General features: G+C 43.8%; 1 protein-coding gene and 1 pseudogene across 2 annotated transcripts; one reads left to right on the top strand and one right to left on the bottom strand.

The window, feature by feature from the left end:
- Positions 1 to 9,724: 9,724 nt before the first annotated feature.
- Positions 9,725 to 19,730, bottom strand: LOC136497564 (small ribosomal subunit biogenesis GTPase RsgA 1, mitochondrial-like; annotated as a pseudogene).
- Positions 19,731 to 22,211: 2,481 nt separating this feature from the next.
- LOC136497445 (large ribosomal subunit protein eL43z) lies at positions 22,212 to 24,849 on the top strand. Of its 2 annotated transcripts, XM_066493241.1 has the most exons (5): positions 22,212 to 22,324; positions 23,966 to 24,005; positions 24,085 to 24,173; positions 24,437 to 24,519; positions 24,601 to 24,849. In XM_066493241.1, the coding sequence occupies exons 1-5, from the start codon at positions 22,322 to 22,324 to the stop codon at positions 24,662 to 24,664; spliced, it is 279 nt and encodes a 92-aa protein (XP_066349338.1). In that variant the 5' UTR covers positions 22,212 to 22,321; the 3' UTR covers positions 24,665 to 24,849. The 2 variants fall into 2 exon arrangements, with proteins under 2 accessions (XP_066349338.1, XP_066349337.1); XM_066493240.1 differs by lacking the exon at positions 22,212 to 22,324 and having other exon boundaries at positions 23,954 to 24,005.
- Positions 24,850 to 25,724: the final 875 nt, after the last annotated feature.

Below are 25,724 nucleotides of genomic sequence, written 5' to 3'. Positions count from 1 at the left end.
TAAAAGATAGTAAGATTTAATATATATTTTTTCTCTCTCTCTAAAAGAACTGCATGACAGGGCTTGGGAGAGTTCTAATAAGCCTGCATTCAGAGGACGTAGCATAAGCCTATCGCCTAGATGGGTTCTGGGTCTGTTTTCAAGTGAACCAAAAGAAATTTATAGCAAATAAAAGCCAAAATAGAACAAATTGTATACTAGAAAAAATATTGGAGAATCAATATAGGTTGCAACTGCGAGTAGAGCTTATTTCATCTCATTAGTTGCAGCTTGACATATGCTTCTAAAATTCTGAATTGGGCTTCCTGATAATCGTGTTAGTTAGGGCGTTACCATCGTCAGCACATTATATTATCCTTACCATAAAGGTTATGGATTATATATACTAGCAAATGATAATGCTGAGTCACACTGTTCATCTAGCGGCTCTGCGTAGCGCTCTAATACAAAAAGATGAGATTTTATTTGGACATGAAGCATTGCTGAGTCGTCACTGTTCAATCTAGTGGCTCTGCATTTTTTAGACTTTATAAATTGTTGATCAAGATGCAAGGACGCTATCATTCATGCCGCATCAGCGGCGACACATTTTTATATAGGGCAGGTTGTCATCACCACACACTCGATTCTGATCACAGGACTTAATCATAAGCATGCACCTCCGAGCGAGTCAAAATATAAAGTATACACCTGAAGTACTGTGTCACTACAACTTAGGTAATGGAAATAATATGGTAGAACCTGAAAGTAGCACAGAAATGCTGGTTTTTGGAGATCTGACTACTAAATCTTTGGTTATTGACGCATATGCTCCTTCCGTCCCAAAATATATGACCTTTTTTATTTTTAGACATCTTGTTTGATTGTTCGTCTCATTCAAAATTTTTATATAAATATTATTTTGCTATGACTTATTTTATTAGAGATACTTTAATAATGACTTATTTATTTTATTATTTGCATAAAAACTAAATAAAAAATGGTCAAACATGATATCTAAAGGTCCAAAGCATCATCTATTTTGGGACGGAGAGAGTATTACATAAAGAGAATGTATGAGGTACATAAAAATTTATAAGAAAAAAACAATGCTCATTTTTGTTAAATTAAAAATATTACAAATTTTTATGTATGACTCATAAATTATAACTGCAAATGAGAGAGGAAATGGGAAGGGAAAGGAGGATGAGAAGGACAAGGACAAGGAGACTCTGAACTTGCTCATTTTTGTTGCTGCAGTACTTGACCCATGATTCAAGCTATCATAATACACCAAACTAGCCATTGAGTATATAGTGAAGAAAATGGACCAAAAGTTTGGGACGTTGTTAAAGCTTGTGTTCATGACTAGTTTGAAGAATATAGGAACAAATATGCCCCACCTAATGCAACAACACCAACTGATGATCCCCAAGAACCAAAACAAACCCAAGGAGGTAGGATGAAGTCCCTAATTGCCAAAAAGACTGAAGCTACATGTTGGTGCTGGAAGTGGCAGCAACACGCCTGAACTTGAAAAGTACCTTGGTGAAGATACTAAACCTAAAGATAACAAGTTTGACATTTTAGCATGGTGGAAGATTAATTTGTAAGGTTCTCAGTGTTAGGCCAATTGGCTCATACTGTGTTAGCAATTCCGGTTTCAATTGTCGCGTCAGAAGAGGTATTTAGCGCAACTGGACGAATACTTGATGACTTTAGACCTCCCTCACTCCCTTCATGGTGCAAGCACTTGTCTGTACTCAAGATTGGCTGTGAAGGGCCACTCCCATTAATATCCAGGAAGATATGGAGCAACTAGCTAAAGTAGCGAGAGGTAATTAAGCTAATCTTGTCATGTTGTTCATATTATTTGTAATGGAATAATCACTAATTGTTTCATCTCAATTTCAAAGTTTATTGAAGAATATGTTGATGGGAAAGGTAATGCAAGGTTGATTCCTCTATTTCACAATCACAAGGTGGAAGCAACGCAATAGCAACACCAACCACCACTTCCTAAATATGGTGAATTCACTGAGTTGTTGCTAACTTGCTGTAGTACTTGTGAGCATAAGACTTGGTTTAATTTTGGAGAGTGTGGATAGCTTGTTGAAGTACTTGTGAGCATAAGGCTTGGCTTTGGAGAGTGGCTGATGTTAATTAGTTTATGTTATTTTCCAAAATATATGTGGGGAGAGAAAGAGGAGGAGAAAAATAAAGAAGAGAATGGTGAGGGAGGAAGAAGAAAGGGCTAGGGGCAAAAACAACATTTCACTCAAGTCAGAAATAAATATATACTTCAATGGATTCAGTATCTTCTAGCAGTTTGTTCACAAACCATAGGGTTCATTAGCCAAGTAGACTTTTTTCGATGTCTGCTGACAACATGACATCACTTTCTATGTCCCATAGCAAATTTTCTATAAAAAACTAAAATCATTCAAGAGATAACAACTAATGTCATAATTTGCATGATGATACAAGCTTTCATGATGTCCCTCACTGTTTTTGCATCCCCAAAATCAAGTTGTGACCTAGACAATGGTGAAATGGGATTGGCGAACTCCAAAAGCTCACTCCACATGCTTCGTACTTCTTGTGCTTTGGTGAAATATTTCCTCTTATTGCCACATATGGTTGTTATATAGACTTCATAAATGTGGCCAGCCTAGGTATAGACCATCTCCAGGCAGTATCCTATCACATGATCATGACCATTTATGCTATATGGTTCACATGAGGAGTTTGACTTTCAGGTACCTTCACTAATAAGAGAGATCTATGCATAATGTTGATATCTTTGTGAGACCCTAGGTAAACTAAGAAATACGTGCATATCCACAAATCATTATTGGAAGCAACATCTTTTGAAATCATTGTAGGCTCCTGCATACGGTCCATGTACATACCTTACTATTCGAAGAGACAATTCTTCCACTTTCAATGCATGCAATCTATGGAACCTAGCATACCAGAAAAACCATTTTACTCCCCAAGAGCAAGTAATCGAGTTGTATCATTCATCATTCTCATTAGGTGATCCTACTCATCTTTAAAATTCCAACTACTGCAATGGCAAACCTTCGTACAATCTCAATCACAATACTTCCTCTCCAATATGAACATACTCATATGTAGCGTCCATTGGTACTCCATAGGTTAGCATACGGAATTAGTGTTATGGTGACTCTAAAGTACTCCAAGTGTATTTGTTGCATTTCTCTTTTGCATGAAGTAAATATCTACAACATGCCTTATGTTGTAAAAAAAGATATGAGACCAAACAAACAATACACCCATAATATAATGTACAACATGCTTTTAACCTAAGCAATCGAATACAAACAAACCTCTGATGGACCACCGTGTTTTCATGCATGTGGAATGACTTCATACAATTCAAGCAGCGAAAAGGATGAAATAGTTATCATCGCCCGATGATGATTCATCCAATTGCATTTGTGAAAGTGATTTATGACGGATCATACCCTTCAGTGACCTAGTCCATGACATCTTGTGGACCTATACCATGTGTATCACTAAGAAAAGTAGCGAGGATAGGGCTTAGCCTAACTTGAAGTATACTACAAGAAAAGGCTCCAGCTAGATATGCCTCTAGATATGAGGACTTACTGTAATAGGACTAGGAAACAAACTCTAGTAGGAAAAGAATCCAATATAGAACCCTGCCTCCATGACTATATGAGGGCAGGGCTCAAGATATCATAATAACACATCCCATAACCTCATCAAACAACAATGTCCCTCACGTCATACAACAAGCCTCGCTAGGACACACTACAGATGCATGGACACCCCTCAGGGACACCATACATCCAAATATCATACAATCCCTCAACATGGGACTAGGGTATTACCTCGGCATGAGGACCTCAACCTATATAAATTTGTGTCTAGTGTTACCATCAAGCTCCTAGACTGATGCATAATCCTATAATCATGCCGGTAACAAAAACACCAACACAACCACTCCAAGCTAGCCGCATCCACACTTTGGCTGCCCTCGCTAGTTGCCAAGGACTAGCCAACACGCGGAAGGTTGGGCTCTCGGTGGATGCAAAGGCCCATCCCAGCTATTATTGCCGGCCCATGGTTGAGAAAATATATGGGTCGCACACACAATAAATTGGTGGACCCACTATATTTGTTTTTTTATTTATCAACAAAAAATTAAGAACTACCGGTGGATGGCAAATCATTTGCTCCCAACTCTTTTTAGTTGGATGAAAATCTCAGTTTTTTGGCAAGCATCTTTTTTGAAAGAGTTGCTCTTAGTATTCGATCTTCACCACTTACCTAACCCACTACAGTAAAACACAAGGCATATGAGTAACTCTAAGGGCACATGTAAATCGACCTCTAAAACAATTTAGCCTCTCGAAATAGAATAATAATAACTTATCTCAAGCTGGCTCTCTTTTTTTAACATTCCACGCGGCATTAGGCTTGCAACGAATGGAAGTGGCAGTCACTTTGGAGCATATCACAGAACCACCCTCACAGCATCAGGGCCCCAAAATTCATTTGAGCATTTGGAAAAGCACCCACTAAAATAGATTAGCCGCAAAACAGCAATACCTCCTTGGAGAAGATGCAGAGGCGGGCATTCAGCACCAAACTTTTGATAAGAAGGTTCTGGAACAGTACATGGTGAGCTGTGGAGTGGCAGTTACTGAAAAGGAAAAGGAACCTGGAGAAATTAGACACGACATGGTGCATGACCTCATCAGATTACATACAATAATAATGAATTTGTGGAAGGAGCCTGCCTGAATGGCACCTACTACCAGAAAGCCAGAAACGAACGAACATTTCAAATATACATACCAAGGACAATGAGAGCCACATATATTAAGAAGAGGGAGAAGAACATATTAATTACGTATTGGGCGCCATTGTTTATCTTCTTCGATTCTCAGCGGCTCCATTGATTACTTATATTAAACCTGATGCTTCTTCTAAACAACGGGCCTTCCTTGTTGCGTAATAAACAGTGAGCAAGGGAGGAGGGGTGCATGAAGTGCTCTGACCCAGCGAGCACAAGCGAAGCTCGTGGAGGGGCGCCCGGGGCACGGGCACACCACGCACCGGCGCGTCTGCAGCGGTGGCTGCTGCGGCGGCAGGTGGGCTTGCTTCTGGGAATTTGGAAATGGACGGTCAGGGGAGGAGCCACTTGGCAGGCAGCCGCGGCAAGCCTGCGGATTTCTTTTTTATTTAAAAAATGGTAGTAGATCAGACAGGCGTAGTCGGTAGTAGTAGTAGTTCGCATAGTAGGAGTATATTTTTTTGAAAGAAGATATATTATCAGCTGATAGACTTGTACCTGGCTTCCTGAATCCTGATTGAGTGGAAAAAACAAATTAAGAAAATCCTTGTTTGGGCAGGCGGAGCTTGGTTGTCGTAACTGGCAATACAGTCATCAGATTAGTCTCCATGTAGCATTGTGCATTGTGATGAATTTTTAAGACATACGACTAACAACCGAGGTAACGATGAATTTTTGCAGCGGGGGGTACACCTGAATCAGAGATGTAAATTTTGTGTTTGTTTTCCTCCTAAACTTTAATCCCTGTCACATTGGATGTTTAGACACATGCATAGAGTATTAAATATAGACTAATTACGAAACTAAATGGACTAGATTGAGACTAATTTGCAAGACGAATTTTTTAAACCTAATTAGTCTATGATTCGACAATGTGGTGCCACAGTAAACATATGCTAATGGCGGCTTAATTAGGCTTAATAAATTTATCTCAGCGGATTACTAAGGACTTCTGTAATTTGTTTTATTATTACTATCCGAACACTCGATGTGACACCCGATGCACAGCCACAATAGGTTCTGGGACAGGTATAGACTTTGACATTGCCTGTTCTTCCACATGGAAATTATTTATAGTGGACAAGCTTAATAGCGGTTTGCACCTCCTCAAGTTTAGTCACTTAAATTAGCTTCCTAAATTTTAGTCATCTGTTAGTTTGGTAGGCTAAAAGTGACTAAAAGAGGCATTTTAGTCTATTTTAGTCAGGGTATTTAGCTCCAAAGTAACTAAAAGATGAGTCAGTCAAACTAAGGGGGTGTTTGGTTTTCCCTGCTAAACTTTAGTCAACTAAATCTGTCATATTTAGTCACTTTTCACCTAACTACTATGACTAAATGGACTAAAGATGCTTTAGCCAACTAGTCACCAAGATATTGCTAAATGTGACTAAGGGGGTGTTTGGTTCACTCTTCACCTCCTAAATCTAGTACCATTTAGTCACTTTTTACCCAAACACTTTAACTAAATGGGCTTTAGCTAACTAATCACTCAAATATTGCTAAATGGGTCTAAACCTCACCTTTTAGTCAGAATGTCTCACCTTTTAGTCACTTTAGAGCTAAACACCCTAACTAAAAAGGGACTAAAAGGACCTCTTTTAGTCTCTTTTAGTCCACCCAACCAATACAGGGGTGACTAAAGTTTAGGAGCTGGTTTAGATGACTAAGCTTTAGGAGGTGCAAACCAAATAGGTCCTAAACCTCACCTTTTAGTCACATTTAATCACTTTAGAGCCTAAACACCCTGACTAAAAGAGACCAAAAGGCCTCTTTTAGTCCTCTTTTAGTCACCCAAATCAAATATCCAGTGACTCAAGTTTAGTCCATGGTTTAGCTACTAAAGTTTAGCAAGGGGAAAATCAAACAGGGCCTAAAATGTGAGGTTTAGTTCCCATTTAGCAATATTTGAGTGACTTGGTTGGCTAAAACTCATTTAGTCCCATTTAATCAAAGTATTGGGTAAAAAGTGACTAAATGGAACTAGATTTAAAAGGTGAAGAGTGAACCAAACACCCCCTGAGGACATGTTTGGATTGGATTCTAAAATCCAGGTTCTAGATAAAAATAATCTCTGATGTTCCTTAATTTTATGCCTATGTGTTAGAATCCTCGGTAACGCTTGAGTGTTTGGACGAGATTCTAGGATTTTAAGATTTTTTCTATCCGAATTCTTATAATCCCTATGGATCCAAACGCTACCTTAACTGCTTAAGAACGCAGTGAAACTACAAAACTAACTATGTGCTAGAATTATGTTACTTGATCCTGTAAAAATCTTAACTAGTAAGACCATATGAATACACAATTAATTGAAACTAACTTGGACTTACAGAATGGGAGATGCCCCAAGTGTCTCGATCAAGGACCTCTGACCTGCACCGCAGCGACGATGCAGCTGTGTTGTTATTGATGTTGAGGAGAATCAGCGTCCCTGTGGTGGTAGCGATAGCTCATCGGTTTTCGTTTTCGACCTGTTACCTAACTTACCATGCCATCTCGATTGGTAGACCAACTCACACTCTTTAGACCCTGTTTGGTTTTCATAAGTTAGGTGACTGAAAACCAGTGACTTATAAGTCTTGCATGTTTGATTGTAGATGACTTATAAGCTCATGCCTGTTAAGTGAAAGGTGTGGACCCTACGCGAAAAATAGTGGCTTATAAGTTTTAAGCATGGGTGAACCAGCTTATTTCTTATAAGCAGGGGTGACTTATAAGTTAGTGGTATTTGGCAAAATCAGACACTTATTTCACTTTTTAACTTATAAGTAGGTGACTTATTTGGAATCAAACATGCCCTTAGGTAACGGAAAAACACCTATATGTTGGCTGCATAGGTTGGGACCGGGCATCGGGCCTGTTCGCTTAAACTTATCAGTCGGCTTATCAGCTAGAATCTATAGTATTTTTCTCTCATAATAAAACAGTTTTAGCCGGCTTATCAGCTTGCTTTAATATCAGCCGAACAGATCCATTAATATGTCGCTGTGAGAGGTGAGTTAGTTACGCGTGGTCAAGACTCTTTTATTGCATGAAAAAAAATTTGGACACAGATTCTTAATTAACAGAGATAGACTCGCGTTTGATAGAAATCTAGATTCTCGTAAATAAAAAATGTTTCAGATCCAAATTTTCTATAGAAGCTTTTCGCTGCTGAATCAGAATCAATTCGTGAAGCCGTTTGACTAGCTCTGTGGCCCACTAGATTTTCAAAACTACTCCCTCCATCTCTAAATAATTGTCGTTTCTCGCTTCTCGAGAAATAACTTTAACTAATTTTATATTAAAAAGTATTAGTATTTATAGTACATGATTAATATAATTAGATAGATCGTTGAATCTATTTTCATAATAAATTTATTTGGAGATATAAATGTTGCACGTATTTTATATAAATCTAGTCAAACTCACGGCATAAAAACTTAAAATGACATTTATTTGGGGACGGATGGAGTAGAACTAGAATAAAGAGAAATCAGGGTTTTAATGTTTCTCTGGAGTAGTACAAAAATGAGAATCAATTCTAGGTGATTCTCACCGGAACATTTCTCTTTGTTGTGTTTGGAAGCAATCCTAATGAGAATCTGAAAATTTCTAGGCTATCAAACGCGTCCATCGGTCAAACGTATGCCTGTGTTAATGGTTTACAAAACCAGGCATCTAAAAAGACCGCATCTCGTCTATTTGGCCTTAGGAGTATAGGACACTCACATCTATTAATCAGTTAACAGAGACAAACATTTTAAAGACGTCAGTCAGGCATTCTAATTATGCCATCTCTAAAGACTGATTAACAAAGTCAGTAGTCTTAAATAGTTGTATCAAAATTAATTAATATTGAGTCAGATGAAGGGCGGGCTTGGTGCAAGCGGTAGAGTCTTACCGCCTATGACCGGAAGGTTCCGGGTTCGAGTCACGGTCTCCTCGCATTGCACAGACGAGGGTAAGGCTTGCCACTAACACCCTTCTCCAAACCTCACACAGAGCGAAAGCTCTCTACACTGGGTACGTCCTTTTTTATCGAGTCAGATGAAGACAAATTTTATATTAAAATCATAGAGAATGAAGCGGTCTATGACTTTATAGTTGACAAATTTTTAATTTTAAACTATTTAGAGTAACAAAAATTCACTTTAATTTATTAGGTTTTAAATTTTGATTTAAAAATCTTTTAATGATCTAGATGTTGACATAGTCTATACCAAAATATTAGATCTCAATGTGACATAGAACTTTGTACTAGACAAGTTTTTTTTTCATCTTAAGTCTTTTAAGCCCCAAATATATGTTTAAAGTTCTTAGTTCTTCAAATTCATAATTTTAAAAATTTCAAAGAACATGAAATGTTGACATAGTCAATACTAAATTTGTAGTGGTTGATGAGATCTACAATCACAGATAGTGTGCGACTGACACTTTCCTTGCGACCAACACGACGTGCGCGCTGGCGAATAATATTGTGGAGATATAGACTGTTTTAGGCCTTGTTTAGTTAGACGAAATTTGAAAATTTGACTACTATAATACTTTCATTTTTATTTAGTAATTAGTATTCAATTATAGACTAATTGGCTTAAAACGTTCGTCTCGCGATTTTCGACCAAACTGTGCAATTAGTTTTTTTTCGTCTACATTTAATACTCTATATACGTATCGCAAAATTCGATGTGATAACTACTGTAGCATTTTTTTAGAAAACTTTTTAAAACTAAACAAGACCTTAGGCCCTGTTTAGATGCGAAAATTTTTGACTTTTAGCTACTGTAGCACGTTTGTTTGTATTTGGCAAAAATTATCCAATTATGGACTATTTGGCTTAAAAGATTCGTCTCGCCAATTACAGGCAAACTGTGCAATTAGTTATTCTTTTTACCTACATTTAATACTCCATGCATGTACCGCAAGATTTAATGTGACGGGAAATCTTGAAAAATTTTGGGTTTTGGGTGGCATCTAAACGGGGCCTTACAGTGATCAGCATAACTGCTTAAGGGCACCGTCGCACTACAAAACAAACTATGTACAGCACCCAAAGGTTCCTTCCTGCCAATGATTAGACTCGTGTAGCTGTTAGATCAGAAGATGAGAAACGATTATCGTTTCCTAGCACGCTGCTGGACGTCAAACCGGTAGTCATCTTCGAGGTCATCAATGTCATCTTCAATTTCGTCAAGAATAGATTGGTTAATCTTCTTTCTAGACACCCTCCTGTGCTTCTTGAGTTCAAGACGAGGCTCTGCTTGCTTCACCCCCATGACACCTGTTTTGTACCTGAATCAAGATGGATGCACTTTATTATCCGGAACATATGTCCTGAGATTTAGCATCCATAAGGGTAGAAGCTCTAAGTATAAGAAACTAATCTCAAGAAAACGATGGCAAACTTTGTTTCTTTAGTCTGATACCATTCGTATATGTGGGTGTTTGTGAATTGTCACTATGACTCTGCATTATTATATAGTACTGAAGACCAAGACATTTTCTTGAATGTATGTGCAATATATGCAAAAAAAAATGACTACATGGCCAAATCTTTTGTCAGGATCTCTTCTACAACTGGTTAACAAGAGTATGGTGCTGGGAAAATAACATCCCTCCATAAAATTCAACCATGGCAGGACAGTATAGCTCATTTGAATAGTCACCATTGTGACAGGCATCGCATGCGCAGAACAGAATCATCATCATATGGTAAACACATTACAATTACCAAACAGTAGCTCACCTAAGAACTTTGGCAGATTTCATACACCAACATTCTAGTTTTCCTGGGTTCGCTTTATCAATCATGGAAGGAACAAATTAACGCTTCCTAATGCTAGGTTTTATCCTTGATATGTTGTGCCAGAGCTGGTTATTTGTTTACCATAATTTGCACTAGTACTGTTATACCAGTTTGTTAAGTAAAAGAAAGTTACATCTATTACAAAGTTACCAGGACATTTGCTTATGCAAGTAAAATTTCTAGGGAACTAAATTTCAACATCTACAAAGTTAACTATGTGATTGCGACTACAGGAGAGAATATTATACCATCTAGGCTCTACCATACAAGATAATGCTCATAAGCTATGCCTTCGTAGCATACCTGACATCACCTTCTCTTTTTGTTCCAAATGTTCGTAGCTGGATTTCTTCTCTAATTTTGATCTCATCAAGCATCTGGAGATAGTATGGATACCTTTCCCACTCCCCTTTCACAACACATCCATGCTCACCCAGGTGAACACAATCATTAAATAAGCATTTTGTGGGCTCGTTCTCTTTCAGCGCTTTTCTTATCTGGAGTATCAAATAATATTACTAGTAAGAAAATGATATAATAAACTGAAATACAGCCTTAACAGCGCCACGTAGAGAGCAGGCAGAGTGGCAGACACTACAAATAAGAATTTAATAAACAGGACACGATAAAAAATAGTCAAAATGAACCTCAGGAAATGTTTCTGCAAGACTCCTTTTTGTCACTTTCATCAAACTAGGGTGGTTAAATCCAGGAGTATCAGCAAGGAAGCCTCCACCAGCTATAGGAAGCAATGAGACATGCCGTGTTGTGTGCTTCCCTTTACCACTTTTCTTGGACACAGTTCCAACACGTTGTTCACCAAACCATTTACTATTCTGGTGAATGATAAGCACAAGAAAAATAAATCAGTATCCACATCAAGACAGATTCTAGATTTTACTACCACTAAAGTTGTGAAGCTTTGCAAAAATGAAGTAAAAGATATCAAACAAGCGATATCCAGTTTGTAAGGTGCTCTGAGAAAGCGAAGAACATGTAACAGACCACGGTGCACATCTTTGGCGAGTTTTGTCCAACTAACCAGATCAACTTGCAGATACAGTACAGTACCAATCAATTATCAAGTTAAAATTAGTCCTCGGTTCCTAATCGGATGAACTAATTCATGCACTATTAAGCTAATAAGCCATTTACCACGTACTAAACTAAAGTTATGTGATGAAAGAGGGCATTTTTATAGAAATGCTAACAAAACAAAACAAAACAAAGAAATTCTCAGTGAATTATAAATGCAAAGTAAAGTTTCAGAAATGATAAAAAAATAATCAGGAAAATGGAATAAATGATGAAATGACTATCACCTGTTCAACCAGTTTATGTATTGGATCTTCTTCTGATATGTCCTGGTTACACCTCAGTGCATTGATCAGGCTGGACTTCCCAACGCCGCTTGGACCAACAACTACAGTTGTTTGTACTTCCAACATCTCTTCAAGAGCAGTAAATCCTGATTGCTTATCAACACTTAGAAACAGTGGATCATAGCCCCAACTCTTCAACCTATCTCTCCAGTATGCTATTGTCTGCAGTGCTAAAAAGCAAAGAATATCAGTCGACCATATAACATAAACAGAACACCAAAGAGTGCACATTACAAATGCAATAACTACATATCTTACATTCAAATTTGAAGAACAGCAGAAGTATTGCAAACAGACATGCTATGTGTACAGATTAGAATATCGATATCGGGCAAACAGGCAAGGAGAACAAAAACATGAATTTATGAGTAGGGCGGCCCTTGTTTTGCTTTACCAGCCCCAGGTGAGCCCCAAATACAGGACACCATCATCGGCGATGGGGTTTTAAAATGATACACATATCTTCGGGTATGTATTATGTAGTCTCTGACAGTGGATGATAGGACTAGGAGTCCTACCAGAGTTGCTGCGGAGGTTGTACGGATGGAAGAGGGGAGGTCGAGGTCTGATCTCTCGGCGTTGCTGCTGCTGCCCTAGGCTAACGTGAGGGAGAAGGCAGGGAGGAGGGTCACATAAGGCCCTTGAGGCCAGGCAAATAATGTTTGCCTTCCATAATCCCACAATAATGTTTACAAGATATATATATCCCCTCTAAGCAATCCTGTTTTAAGAAATAAATATCCTATTTGGGGAAAATAGCAAATAATAAAGCATAAGGATAACTGGGCTATTAGCCCATCTAATCTAGGCGCCATCTATTGATCTGGGCGCCACTTAGCCACGCCGGCGCCTAGCATATTGGATGTCGGTCATCATATCTCCCCCCTCGACAAACAGCTCGTCCTCGAGCTGGAAGTTGGGGTAGAGATCCTTGAACTCCTGGAGTGGCTCCCAAGTAGCTTCATCTTCTGACAAACCGTGCCACTTGATGAGGACCTGCCAAGCGCCCCAACGAAGCTGAGCATGGAGAGCATGTTTCAGGGGCCAGAAGGAGACGACCATCCAGCGTCGCTAGAGGGTCACCCTTGTGCGGCTTCAACAGCCCCACATGGAAGACATCATGAAGGCGAGCACCCTCGGGCAGCTGAAGACTGATAGGCAAACCGTCCAATGCGTTCAAGCACCAGGAATGGCCCAGCGTAGTGAGGGCCAAGCTTACCTTTGGCCCGGGGCTCCAGGGACTGTGCTATGCGGTGGAGGAGCAGCCACACTCAATCGCCCACAGCAAACACAACGTCGCAATGAGAGGCGTCATAGTACTTCTTGGACAGCTGCTGCGCCTGAAGGAGACGCTCGCGAACTTCAGGCGAGAAAGGCATCACGGTCGCGAAGGAGAACATCCACCGTGTCGGTACAGGCAGTCCCCGCTGTATACGGCAAGAGAGGCGGTGGAGGCCGACCGTAGACCACCTCAAATGGAGTGGCACGTAGGGCGGAGTGGAAGGATGTGTTGTAGCAGTACTCCAACCATGGCAACCACTCAACCCACGCACGAGGCCGATCACCGGTGACGCAGCGAAGATACATAGCCAGCACCTTGTTGACGACCTCGGTCTCCGTCTGGGGGTGAAAGGCCGTGCTCATGCGCAATGTGACGCCCCCATCTTGAATAGACCACGCCACACATGACCTGTAAACACCGGGTCCCTGTCACTGACAATGGAGGAGTGAAACCCATGGAGACGCACGACGCCGTCGAAGAAGGCACGGGCGACAGGCGTAGCGATGTAGGGGTGGCCGAGGGCGATGAAATGCGCATACTTGGAGAAGCGATCGGCCACCGTGTGGATGACAGATTTGCCATTGACCTTGGGCAGGCCCTCGACAAAATCCATCGAAATGTCAGCCCAAACCTGGGATGGCACGTCAAGGGGCTGCAGCAGATCCGCTAGTAGTAGAGCTTGCGTCTTGTTCCGCTGGCACGTGCTGCACGTACGCACGACGTCCTGGACCAGAGTGCGGTTACCCGGGATGAAGAAGTCGCTCTGGAGCCGCTGGAGTGTTTTCTGGACCTCCCTCATGTCCAGCGGCATGCGCCAGCGTGATGGCCTGGTGGCGCAAGTCATCATGGGCCAGCACATAGATGCGGGACCCATGTAGGAGGAAGCCTTCAGAAAGGTGCCATGGCTCACCGAGCTCGCCATCCTAAAGTTGCTGCAAGAGACGGCGGGCATCGTCGGTGGTGGCCGTGGCCGCTCGAATGTCTTTGATGAAACGAAATGAGGGTCTCGAGATGGCGTGCACCCCGGCGTCAGTTGCAACGGCATTGGAGTCGCGACGGGACAGAGCGTCAACCACCGTGTTCAACTGCCCTGGGCGGTATTCCACAGTGAAGTCGAAGCCGAAGAGCTTGATGATCCATTGATGTTGCGGCACGGTGGAAAGGCGCTGATCAAACAAGAACTTCAAGGCGAAGTGGTCAGTGTGGATGAGGAAGACGCCCCCAAAGATATGGGTGCCAATGACGCACGACCTGCACAAGACCGATCAATTCTCGCTTGTAGGCCGCGAGCTTCAGGTGACGAGCGGCGAACGGGCGGCTGTAGAAGGTGAGCGGTCCCCCATCTTGAAGGAGAACAGCCCCAAAGCCGGCGCCGGAGGCATCGCAGTCGACAGTGAACAGCTTGTCGAATACGGGCATCTGGAGGACCGGCCATGTCGACAAGGCGCGCTTGAGCGCCTGAAAAGCCGCCTCAGCCTCCTCGGACCAGGAGAAGGCGTCCTTGCGCAAGAGCCTGGGTGAGGGGCGCCGCGATCGTGCCGAAGTCGCGGATGAACTTGCGGTAGTATCCCGCGAGGCCGAGGAAGCCGCACAGGCCGCACGCCGAGCGCGATGTAGGCCATGATGCGACGGCGTCCACCTTGTCGCCGTCCATGGCGACACCGTCGACGGAGATGACGTGGCCGAGGTATGCGACCGAAGGCGTCCCAAAGGAGCACTTTGAGCGCATGAGGTGGAGACGATGCGCCCGGAGCGCGTCGAGGACGAGGTGGACGTGCTGCAGATGTTCGGCCCACGATGAGCTGTAGATCAGTATGTCGTAGAAAAACACAAGGACGAACCTGCGCAGGAACGGCCTAAGGACGTCGTTCATCAGGGCCTGGAAGGTGGCCGGTCCATTGGTGAGGCCAAAAGGCATCACCAGGAACTCAATGTGACCGTGATGCATGCGAAACGCCGTCTTCTCGATGTCCTCCAGGTGCATGCACACCTAGTGATAGCCCGATCGGAGGTCGAGCTTGGTGAAGAAGTGGGCACCATGGAGCTCGTCGAGGAACTCATCGACCACCGGAATGGGGAACTTGTCCTTGGACGTTTTGTCGTTTAGCGCACGGTAGTCGATGCAGAAGCGCCAAGTATTATCGGCCTTCCGCACCAAGAGGACGGGAGCGGGGAATGCCGATGTGCTGGGCCGAATGACGCCCTGAGTGAGCAATGGCCTCACACTGCCACTCCAACTCATCCTTCTAGAGTTGCGGGTAGCGGTACGGCCGAACGGTGATGAGCGCAGGTACCTGGGCAGCATGTGGATGCGGTGGTCGTAGGGGGCGCGCTGGAGGCAGACCGCACGGCTCCGCGAACACGTTGTCGAACTGGTGGAGGAGGCAGTCCAGCAAGGGCTGGTCTAGTGCTGCAGCCACCGCACGGGCCGTCAGTTCTCGAATGTTATCGTGGGGGGGGGAGCCGAGGCCCTTCCACAAGATGTGCCGAGAGCCCTGCGTGAAGGCCATGCATAGGTCCTCGAAGTTCCAGAGGATAGGACCGAGTGTGCGGAGGAAGTCGACACCGAGGATGACATCAAAGTCGCCCAGGTTGATGCCGAAGCAGCTGATGGAGAACTCTTCCATGCCGATGGCCAGCGCCACATCACGGGTGACCCCTTTAACAAGCCAATCGGTCCCCGTTGGCCACCAAGACCCTCATGGTGGGATGCGGCGCTCTAGACTGGCGTAGGCGGCACATGAGCTCGGCGTCGATGAAGTTATGCATGGAGCCAGAATCGAGAAGCGCCACAAGGCGGTGGCCGTGGACGAAGACAGGCAGGTGCATGGCGTTCTCCGTCCGAATGCCGGCGATAGCGTAGAGGGAGACTGTCGGCTGGGCTGCTGCATCGTGCGCAGCCTCAGGAGCAGCAACGTCCTCCTGGATGGCAGCCACAACCGCGACCTCCGCAGGGACCTCGTCGTGGAGGCAATCAGCCGACTCCAAGTAGAAGAAACGCTGGCACTGATGGCCGCGGACATAGGGCTCGTCGCAGTTGTAATAGAGCCCCTGGCGACGCGCTCCAGCTGCTCAGCCGGTGTCAGCCAACGGAAGGGACGAGTCGGAGCCAATTGGTCGGCCGCTGGTGGTGGAGCGGGCAAAGCCAGGGGCGCCCGGGCCCGCTAGTGCTGTTGTAGCCGGCCAGGGAGGCGCTGGTAGGCCTAGGCGCTGTGGTGGTCGTTCCCCACGCTGGACAGGGGCCTGCGTCATGGCTGCGGCGCGGCGCTCGAAGGCCCGCGCCAAATGCATGGCCGTCTGGAGATCCTGAGGCTCGCGCAGCTCCACGTCAACCTTGATGTGCCCCGGTAAGCCACCCACAAAGAGTTCTGCCTTCTAGGGGCGGACAGGTTGCGGGCATGGCACAGCACCGCATTGAAGCGGTCAGAGTAGTCTTGGACCGTCGACAGGAACGACAGTCGGGCGAGCTCGGACAGGCGGGTGCCACGAACCGCCGGCCCGAAACGGAGGTTGCAGAGCTCCTTGAAGCGGTCCCAGGTAGGCATGCCCTCATCCTGCTCGAGGGCCTAGTACCAAGTCTGTGTTGCGTGTTAGTCGCTGAATTCTCACTCTTGGTAGTAGGAGAATTCTTACTCTCATCGAGAGAGGATGACACTAGGAGTTGGGGCAATTTTCTTGTCTATTTCTCACACAAACTCACACAAATGCCATACCAACCTGAGGGGTTGGGGTTACATACTTATAGGCTGCTAGCCAGCCAAGCATATGCCAAGATGCTAGTCTAAGATGCTGTCCTCTAGTCTAAGATGTTGTCCTAAAAACAGAAAAACAGCCACAAGGACCATGTGAGCAGCACAACCCCACAAAGACCAGCCACACATGAGACTTATCCATCATTGCGCTAGTCAGATGGTATGACGCCAGCCAGATGCGATCCGAGGCCAGGGTGCACTGACCGCGGAAGAACTGCTCGCAATGGTTCAGCCAGTTCAGGGGATCCTCGGCGTCATCATAAGTTGTGAACTCCAGCTTGTAGAAGCGCGGAGGAGCCATGCCCTGGCCGGCTCCGTGGACGGATGGCTCGAGAACGCCACCCAGGTATGGCGACGCGCCGGTCGGGCCGGCACCGAACATGTACGGTGAATTACCACCATAGAGAAGGGTCCCGTCCGAGCCCCCGTAGAAAGTGCCATCGGTGTGTTGGTACTGGTGGCTCAGCCCACCGAGCTGGGGCGTGGCACCGGTGGTGACCGCCGACGCAATCGTCGCAGTAGGGAAGGGCGGCGCCGTGGTGAACATTGGACCGATCATTGGCACAATGACGTAGGACAGGATTGGCGAGGGGGACGGCGGCCACCGCATCTGATGGATGGGAACCGGGGCTGTCGCCTACACGCCCTAGGACCGGTAGCGCCGTCGTTCCGTACCGCGGCATCCCATAAGGGAAAACCGGCGGCAAGGAGGTTGTGGCCGATGGTGGCGGTTGCCTCTGTGTCTCCACGCTGGCAAGGCGGGAGTAGATGTCGGCGACGGAGCGAGCAAGATCGGCGACCGCCTTGACCAAGAGTTCAGGAGTCGACGATGAAGGTACAATAGGCGCCGAGGAGATGGGTGGTGCAGACGTGGTGGCCGGCAGCACAGAGGTGGTGGCAGGCGGCGGCAGGGTGGTGGTGGGAGGAGAACCTGACATCTTCGATACCAGATTGATAGGACTAAGAGTCCTACCGGAGATGCTGCGGAGGTTGTACGGATGGAAGAGGGGAGGTTGAGGTCTAATCTCTCAGCGACGGCGAGGAGCCGTGGCTGTGAGACCTGTTGCCCTAGGCCAACGTGAGGGAGAAGGCAGGGAGGAGGGTCACGTAAGGCCCTTGAGGCCAGGCAAATAATGTTTGCCTTCCTTAATTCCCACATAATGTTTACAAGATATATAAATCCCCTCTAAGGAATCCTGTTTTAAGAAATAAATATCCTATTAGGGGAAAATAGCAAATAATAAAGCATAAGGATAACTGGGCTATTAGCCCATCTAATCTAGGCGCCATCTATTGATCTGGGCGCCACTTAGCCACGCCAGCCATATTGGATGCCGGATCATAACAGTGGACACTTAAGTAAAAGGGTGGTGTGCTTGCATTTTGAAGTTTTTACCCATGACAGCATCAAAGTTAATGCATTTCAGCATTTCGCACGACTGCATACAATCCAGGTGACCTTTTGTGAATCTAAAGGAGCATGTCCCCAAACATATTTACAGTGTATAGGTGGAGCAACTGGTGAGTTATATAGAGCCCAATATTTGCACCATTAGTGTCATTATTGGTTATTTGATTGACAAAGGTGCCAATAATAGCACCTTCGAGCAGGAATTAATCTTGGCTGATAGACATTTTTTCCTTGAGATGTAAAAAGGAATACAGGAAATCTGGCCGTTGATACTGATAGTAATATTGGTGTGAATAAAAGGTAAAATCCTGATGGTAAGCCATTTTTCCTGAGCAGCCAAAACAACTATACCTTAAATGCACCCAGTTTTTGGGATTCAAATTGGTTTGCCATGGCACTGGCCCTTCCTGTTCCAACATAACCATTTTTTCCGGCCACTTCACTGAGTAGCTCACAACAAATTGTGGAATGAATTAGAGAAACCTTATCCACAAATCACAGTTCTTATAATCTTATCTCAGCTACAATGCACTGCAATCCAGCCAATCTGATTTACAGCTCATACAGAGATGAATAGCAATGGAGCAACCAATCGGAGTGGGCCGTGTTCACATTACCTGTTCGTCGACGAGCTCGACCTTGTTGAAGACGAGCACAAACGGGATCCCTGTGGACTCGGCCTCGACGAGGAACCGGGTGAGCGTGGCCGGCTCGGGCTTCGGCTGGTCGAGCGAGAAGAGCACGACGAGGTGGTCGACGTTGGCGACGGGCGGGTCGGCCACCTCGGACCTCCGCTCGAAGACATCCTCGATCATCCCGTGGCGGTCAGTCCAGTCAACCACCCCGACGAGGACGCGGTCACCGACGAGCACGCGGCGGCGGATCTTCTTGAGCAGCGCGCGGACGACGCAGAGCAGGTCGGAGCCGCGGTGGTGGTCCAGCCCCGGGGCCGTGGCGTCCACGATGACGCGCATGAAGTTGGCCTGCGAAGGCAGCGACGAGACCCGTGGCCTGCTTGTGGAGCAGATCCTCGGGAGGTGGGGGCGGGAGGGACGCCGCCAGGGGGAGGAGGCGCGGGTGGGGCGAGGAGTGGTGGTGGCGGAGCGGGAGGGGAAGGGGGATGAGGCGGTGGTGGAGAGGGAGTGGGAGTGGGAGTGAGAGGCGGAGGCGGAGGCGGGGCAGCGCCACGGCGGTGGAAGGGAGGAGCGGCATTTCGCCACGGCGGTGGAGGGCCTGGAGCGCAGTGGATAGACTGGTGCCCCCGCGGCACTGCGCGGTGTGCACACGGCTAGGGCGAGGGATGGCAATCTAACCGTTGGTTTCGTAGCCGATGAACGTGGGTACGGGCAGAACATTCATCCGCGGGGAAACGAGGATCGGGTAGCCATAGAGATGCAGGTAAGATAGGGGGTGGAATGATAGTACCGTTGTTATAAATTATGCATTCTGTTCGGTTGGCTGGTTTGTATCGAATGCCTAGGGCTAGGAATCAGGAGGATGTCCATTTTGCCAGAATGGAGCGGAAGACATCAAACATATGCTTTTTCACGTGTGATCGTGCAAGAGAAGTCTAGAGATCGCTTGGCACCTAGGAGAGATTACAACGCTCCCTTGCCACCGATCGGTCAGGTTCAGTAATCATCGAAGATATCATAAGAAGAGAAGAGCATGTTGATGCACTAGATGTGGGATTGGCTGAATTAGTCCTTACCGCTGGATAAATGGGGAGATCATCCAGCAACCCTCAAAATCAGCTATGTCCATTGCGACGTTAACAAAGAATTATAAAGCAGCAATGAAGAAAAGTTCGCATATACGGCAGGGATGGATGAAGCCTCCAGAAGGAAATGTGATGGTGAATGTTGATGTGGCCTTTAATGAAGATGGGGGGTGCAATTATAAGGGACAGTACCAATGGAGTCTTAGCTGTTTCCCATAGCTTTGTGCCGCACTTAGTAGATTCACCAATGGCAGAAGCCTATGCTTTGAAAGAAGGGTTGATGCTTGCACAACACATAGGGTGTAATCGACTAATTATCCAATCAGACTGTATGGAGGTCGTTCAGACAATGAATGACGGAGGTTTCATGGCAAAATTCAGCAGCGGCTTTATACGATGAGTGCATTACAATATGGAGCGGGTTTAAGGATATAACAATTGAGCATTGTAATAGGCAGGCGAATCAAGCGGCGCAACTTAGCAAGAAGAGCGATGCAGTCAAAGCAAAATTGTACTTGGAACGATGAGCCCCCTAGTTTTATCATTGATCTTCTTGTGAACGATGTAACTATCTTGATTGAATAAAGTCTGCCATATTGTTTCAAAAATAAGATGTGAGTATAAAATTTTACCTATGAATACTTGACGAGTATCCATAATTTTAAAATAAATATATATAAAAATAAATATGTCACCTTTTTAATGCCTTAACCAAAACACGCCCCCTTAAACACGAAAACCTAGGGAGGAATAAAAGCTTGAAAGTGGTTTTTGTTGTTGTTGGGGGGCAAGCATAATCACAAAACCAAAGCTCCTCTAGTTGCCTACATGCTATTTCATTAAACCATTGAAGATTCAAATAACTCCAAGCTAGGCACTAGAAGACAGAGTATTATTATTAAGAATAATCTAATTTTGGTTTTATATTTTTCTAAGCTTAAAAATATTGTAATAATAATTGGGTTTTTATGTTTTTAGTTACATAACTTTTCAAAAAAATGGTTGACTTTTTTTTAAAAATATCATTGAAGTTTTTAAGACTATTTGACCTCTTAAACTATCAATGCAATCTAATTGACATCTCGCAGTTGACATGGCATTACGTAGGCTAAAATCACCATCAGGACCAGCTAGAGGTATCATTTGTGCGCTATTAGACAATTTGAGATGTAGGATATTTAATTTTGTTACTTCGAGATAGAAAAACGGGTGGTATTCAATAGTTGATGAAGGTCAAATAGGCTTTGGCCTTTGAAATCAGGAAAAAGTGCATTCTTACTGTTGAATTGTCACTGTAGTATGATTTTCCTCGTCAAACTTCAAAATCAGATATCTTATCCCCCTAAACTCTCAAAACCATCTAAAGTACCTCCCTACCCTAGTTTGAAATGGTTTTGAAGGCGTTTTGTCCTTTTTATTAAAGAAACCTAGTTAATATTTGATAATGGTGGTATACCATAGAAAAAAATCTCTAAGTTTCTAAAAAAATACAAAAAGATAGATTCCGATATGACAAATCCAAAAAAGGTTTAGATATCATGAAATGTCTCTAGTTGCTTTAAAAAAAATACATTTAGCTCTAGGAAAATGTAAAAGATATCCAAAAATTCCAAAACCTTCTAATTGATATCTAAACATGTATTGAAAACTTTTTGCAACAAAAATATACTACACAACTAGCATGAATGCATCGGCTCTAAACAAATGTTTATACATTGATTAGAGTTTTGGAGTCTAGATTTTAATGGATACTTTTCCATTTACCTTGAGCTAATTTTTTTTTTTGAATTTTCTAAATATGCTTTCATGAGCTCGAAATATTTTGTTACATTTTTCTATCCCAATCTATCTCTTGATCTTTTTGAAAATTTTAAAGCTTAAAGACATTTTTCTTAGCTCAAAGGGGACAAAACCGTCCTCAAAATCAATAATTTGAATGGCTATAGTTTATGAACTTTTTCTTAGGTACTCATACAGTCATACTCCATTTTGGCCCGGCCCATATCAGTACAGAGGCCCGATCCATATGCTTCCACGAAACCCTAGCACCTCCTATATATAGTTTCTCTCGTGCCACTTTCTCGAGCTTCCCCTCACGCACGCCGCTGCAGCAGCCGCCGCCGCTACCGTCCCGCACCTCGCTTCCTCTCCCGTCGCCGAGATGGTACGCCGCTTCTCCTCTTCCTCCCATTCTTCCCGTGACCAAGAATCTGCGTACGGTGGATGCCTAGTTCTGGGCGTTTGTTATTATGTGTCGCGCGAGATCCTATTGGTTGACTTGGTAGTCCAGCAGCTTCAGCTCGATATGAATTCGGAGGCTTTATACTTTAGCTTTCAGGATAGGGGCGTGCCAACAATCATGCTTTGGATCAGTCGTGTTTCCATGGAAATTGAAGGTCTTAGGGTACCCAAATAGGCCTATGTGAAACTAATGAGGTGGTATTGTTAGCATGACAGAAACACTAGAATTCTGTAATAGCTTGTGCTAAAAGTGCAATTTGTTGCTAGCCTGTTGGTAGGGTCGTGCGAGTGGTTAGATTTTGCTAGCCTGTCAGTAGCCTGGATTGTGCAATTTAGCGTTGCACAACGCCTTTTGTGAAGTGTAGGTTTGGAGCAGTTGCTACCTCAGGTTTGCCATGGTGAGGTGCCCAAAACCTGCTACGCTAAGGGTAGGAAGCAAACTATTTGCCTACAACCTGTTTGTACTCCACGTTTGAGTCCTAGATAGGCTTAGCCCTTCAAATGCTATTGGTGATCATACATTAAATGGAAACATGTTGAAGGCAGTGGTGTACTCCCTCCGTTCCAAATTGTAAGATGTTTAGGCTTTTCTAGAGACATAGCTTGTACTATGTATGTAGACATAATAATGTATATCTAGGTGCATAGCAAAATTCATGTATCTAGAAAAGCTGGAATGTCTTACAATTTGGAACGGAGGAAGTATTTTATTAGCCGACTCCTAATGTCAATTACTTCTGATTTTGCATGGTCTCAAAGATTTGGTTTTGACCATTTGCTACAACATTGTATCTGTAAGAAATTTTTGATATTGTAAATACTTATTATCATAAATCTGGATGTATCAATATAGCATCGCCAACCTAGATGCTTAGGATATCTTATTTGGTAGATTTTAATTATAATGTTTGACCAATCATACACAATGGTGACAAGTATATGTGAATGTGCATAGTATTTTTTCAGCGTTTTGAGGTGTGCTCTATGTTTGGTTTTCATTGTGAGTGCTTATGCAAGTTCAAGCATATTGGAAAAATACATTGTTGGTTTGGTATAAAGACAAACTAGTTCACCAATTTGGATGAAAAATAAAACATTTTTCATGAGTCCAACATGGTCACCTGACACCTTTGCTGTGTAATCTGAAGCCCCTGCGCTGCACCAGGCAGCATGAAACATGAAAGTAGTATACAGTGCTAAGTTTAGCCCTTGAATACCTCATGTAATCAGTGGCTTATAATACCCTTTTTTTTCACTTGTGTTGATTTTAGTTGTTATTCCTTTATTCAGATGTATATAGGGTAATTTTTCTCTTGCTGCTATTGGAGAGTCAATAGCGACTAGCTGAACTGTATGTTTTTTAATGGTTTACTTATCTAATAATGTTTAAGTAATTATATTTTTGCTCTTGTGTTGACTGTTAACCTACCTGATTGGTACAATCTTTTATACTGAATTATTGATACTAACTTTAGTCTTGAAGTTACAGTTACCAGTAATATTGCCTTGAACAATTTTAGTGAGCAGCTGTGTAATTTATTATGTTTTTATAATGCCTATGCAGACGAAGCGCACCAAGAAGGCCGGCATTGTTGGCAAATATGGTACATGCTTAATAAATATGACATTCCCACTTTGTGCGTCTGGAGTATGAAGTTAACCTTGCAAATTACAATGTTACAGGAACCAGGTATGGTGCTAGCTTGCGTAAGCAAATCAAGAAGATGGAGGTATCTCAGCACTCCAAGTACTTCTGCGAGTTCTGTGGGAAGGTATGTCACCTGAGTTTTCTGTTTTTTGATCTGTTATACTGCAAGCTGTCTTTACGGATTGTCACCAGTACTATGATGTTATGAACTGTAGGCTGCAGATTGATTTTGAGCACAAAAGCAATCGTTCTTGAATATATTTGTTTGTTTATTCTCACATTTGAATGGTTTATAAGATGTCTAGGCATGATTAGCAATTTGTTTCTAAGATAGATGTGAACTACTAGTTGCCCTAGTGTCCCACATTTGCTGTGTTGTCTTTCCAGTTTGCTGTGAAGAGGAAAGCAGTTGGAATTTGGGGATGCAAGGACTGTGGGAAGGTCAAGGCTGGTGGTGCTTACACCATGAAGTAATTCTTTGGTGACTCTGCATCTTGTGTTCCAAACCATAATTTGTCAAGCATGATTATAATTCTGTTGTGTATTTGCAGCACTGCTAGCGCAGTCACTGTCAGGAGCACGATCCGTCGTTTGAGGGAGCAGACTGAAGCATGATAAAGCTCTTGTTAGGCATGTTGGGGTTCTAGTTGCATCACACTATATTGGCTGTTTGGCCGAGATAATGCTCCAGCGTTTTTGGTTTATGCTCTCGGATCTCTAAAAGTTGGGTGCTAAGATTTGTACTTGGTTACCATTGTGAATTTCACAAGTGATATCTGATCCTATGCCTGTCTTAATGACGTCAAAATTGGTTGTGGTCCCCCCCCCCCCCCCCCCACACACACAAAAAAAAAAAATATGGTTGTGGTCCACCCTTTGGTTGCGTCATTGGTTTGCAATTCCTTTTTCATTAAAAATTCTACTTATAATGCTGCCTGTTCTCATAATCAAAGAGATCTTGACTGGCCTGGTGGTTGTACTAGGCAGCGTCACAAACTCACAATGCACCAGTGCAATCGAACGAATTCAACCTTCTATGTGCACATCGACACTGAATCGTCAGATATCCTGTTTAGGCTACGCTGCTCTTCCACAGTTCCACTGAGCGTACTCTGTGATTATGCTTGTTGAACTTCAAAAGTTCGGTGATGTGGTGTTACCGTGGGATTTTTCAAGTTCAGCTCACGACGCGTAGCACCTCGGTTAGCTGAATTTTTAGTTGTCTACATGTGGCAGTATTGATAGTCTGCTAGCTGAATTTTTAGTTGTCTAAATGTGGCAGTATTTGTCCTGTTCGTTTGGCTAATAAGCCATGGCTTAAAAGTACCGTTGGCTGATTTATTGTTAGAGAAAAATATCGTTCGTTAGCTGAAAAAGTACGGCTTATAAGCCTAGCGAACAGGGATAGGCTTGCCATCTTCAAATCTTCTGAGAACCTTGACATGTGGCACTAGGTCAGTAGGGGCCTGTTCGCTTGAACTTATCAGCCGACTTATCAGCTAGAATCTACAGTATTTTTCTTTCACGATAAAATAGTTTCAATCGGCTTTAATACCAGCCGAACAGGCCTATCGTTGGCTTTTTTTTTTGCGACAATGATTGTTGCCATTTGATCTACATGTTGCATCGGCCCCCTCTGTCATAGGAAGTTGTTGTACACATCAAAGTTTATCCT

Source organism: Miscanthus floridulus, chromosome 12, assembly GCF_019320115.1.
Source record: "Miscanthus floridulus cultivar M001 chromosome 12, ASM1932011v1, whole genome shotgun sequence".
NCBI lineage: Eukaryota > Viridiplantae > Streptophyta > Magnoliopsida > Poales > Poaceae > Miscanthus > Miscanthus floridulus.
Note: the sequence above shows the minus strand (reverse complement) of the source record. Positions and strands in the feature narration are given on the sequence as shown.

What these genes read in the sequence shown, in the direction of transcription:
- LOC136497445 (XM_066493240.1), top strand. Translation starts at nt 23,954, where the DNA reads ATGCCTATGCAGACGAAGCGCACCAAGAAGGCCGGCATTGTTGGCAAA. An exon ending in TCTGCGAGTTCTGTGGGAAG is followed by an intron (nt 24,174 to 24,436) that starts GTATGTCACCTG and finishes TTGTCTTTCCAG; the next exon opens with TTTGCTGTGAAGAGGAAAGC. An exon ending in GGTGGTGCTTACACCATGAA is followed by an intron (nt 24,520 to 24,600) that starts GTAATTCTTTGG and finishes GTGTATTTGCAG; the next exon opens with CACTGCTAGCGCAGTCACTG.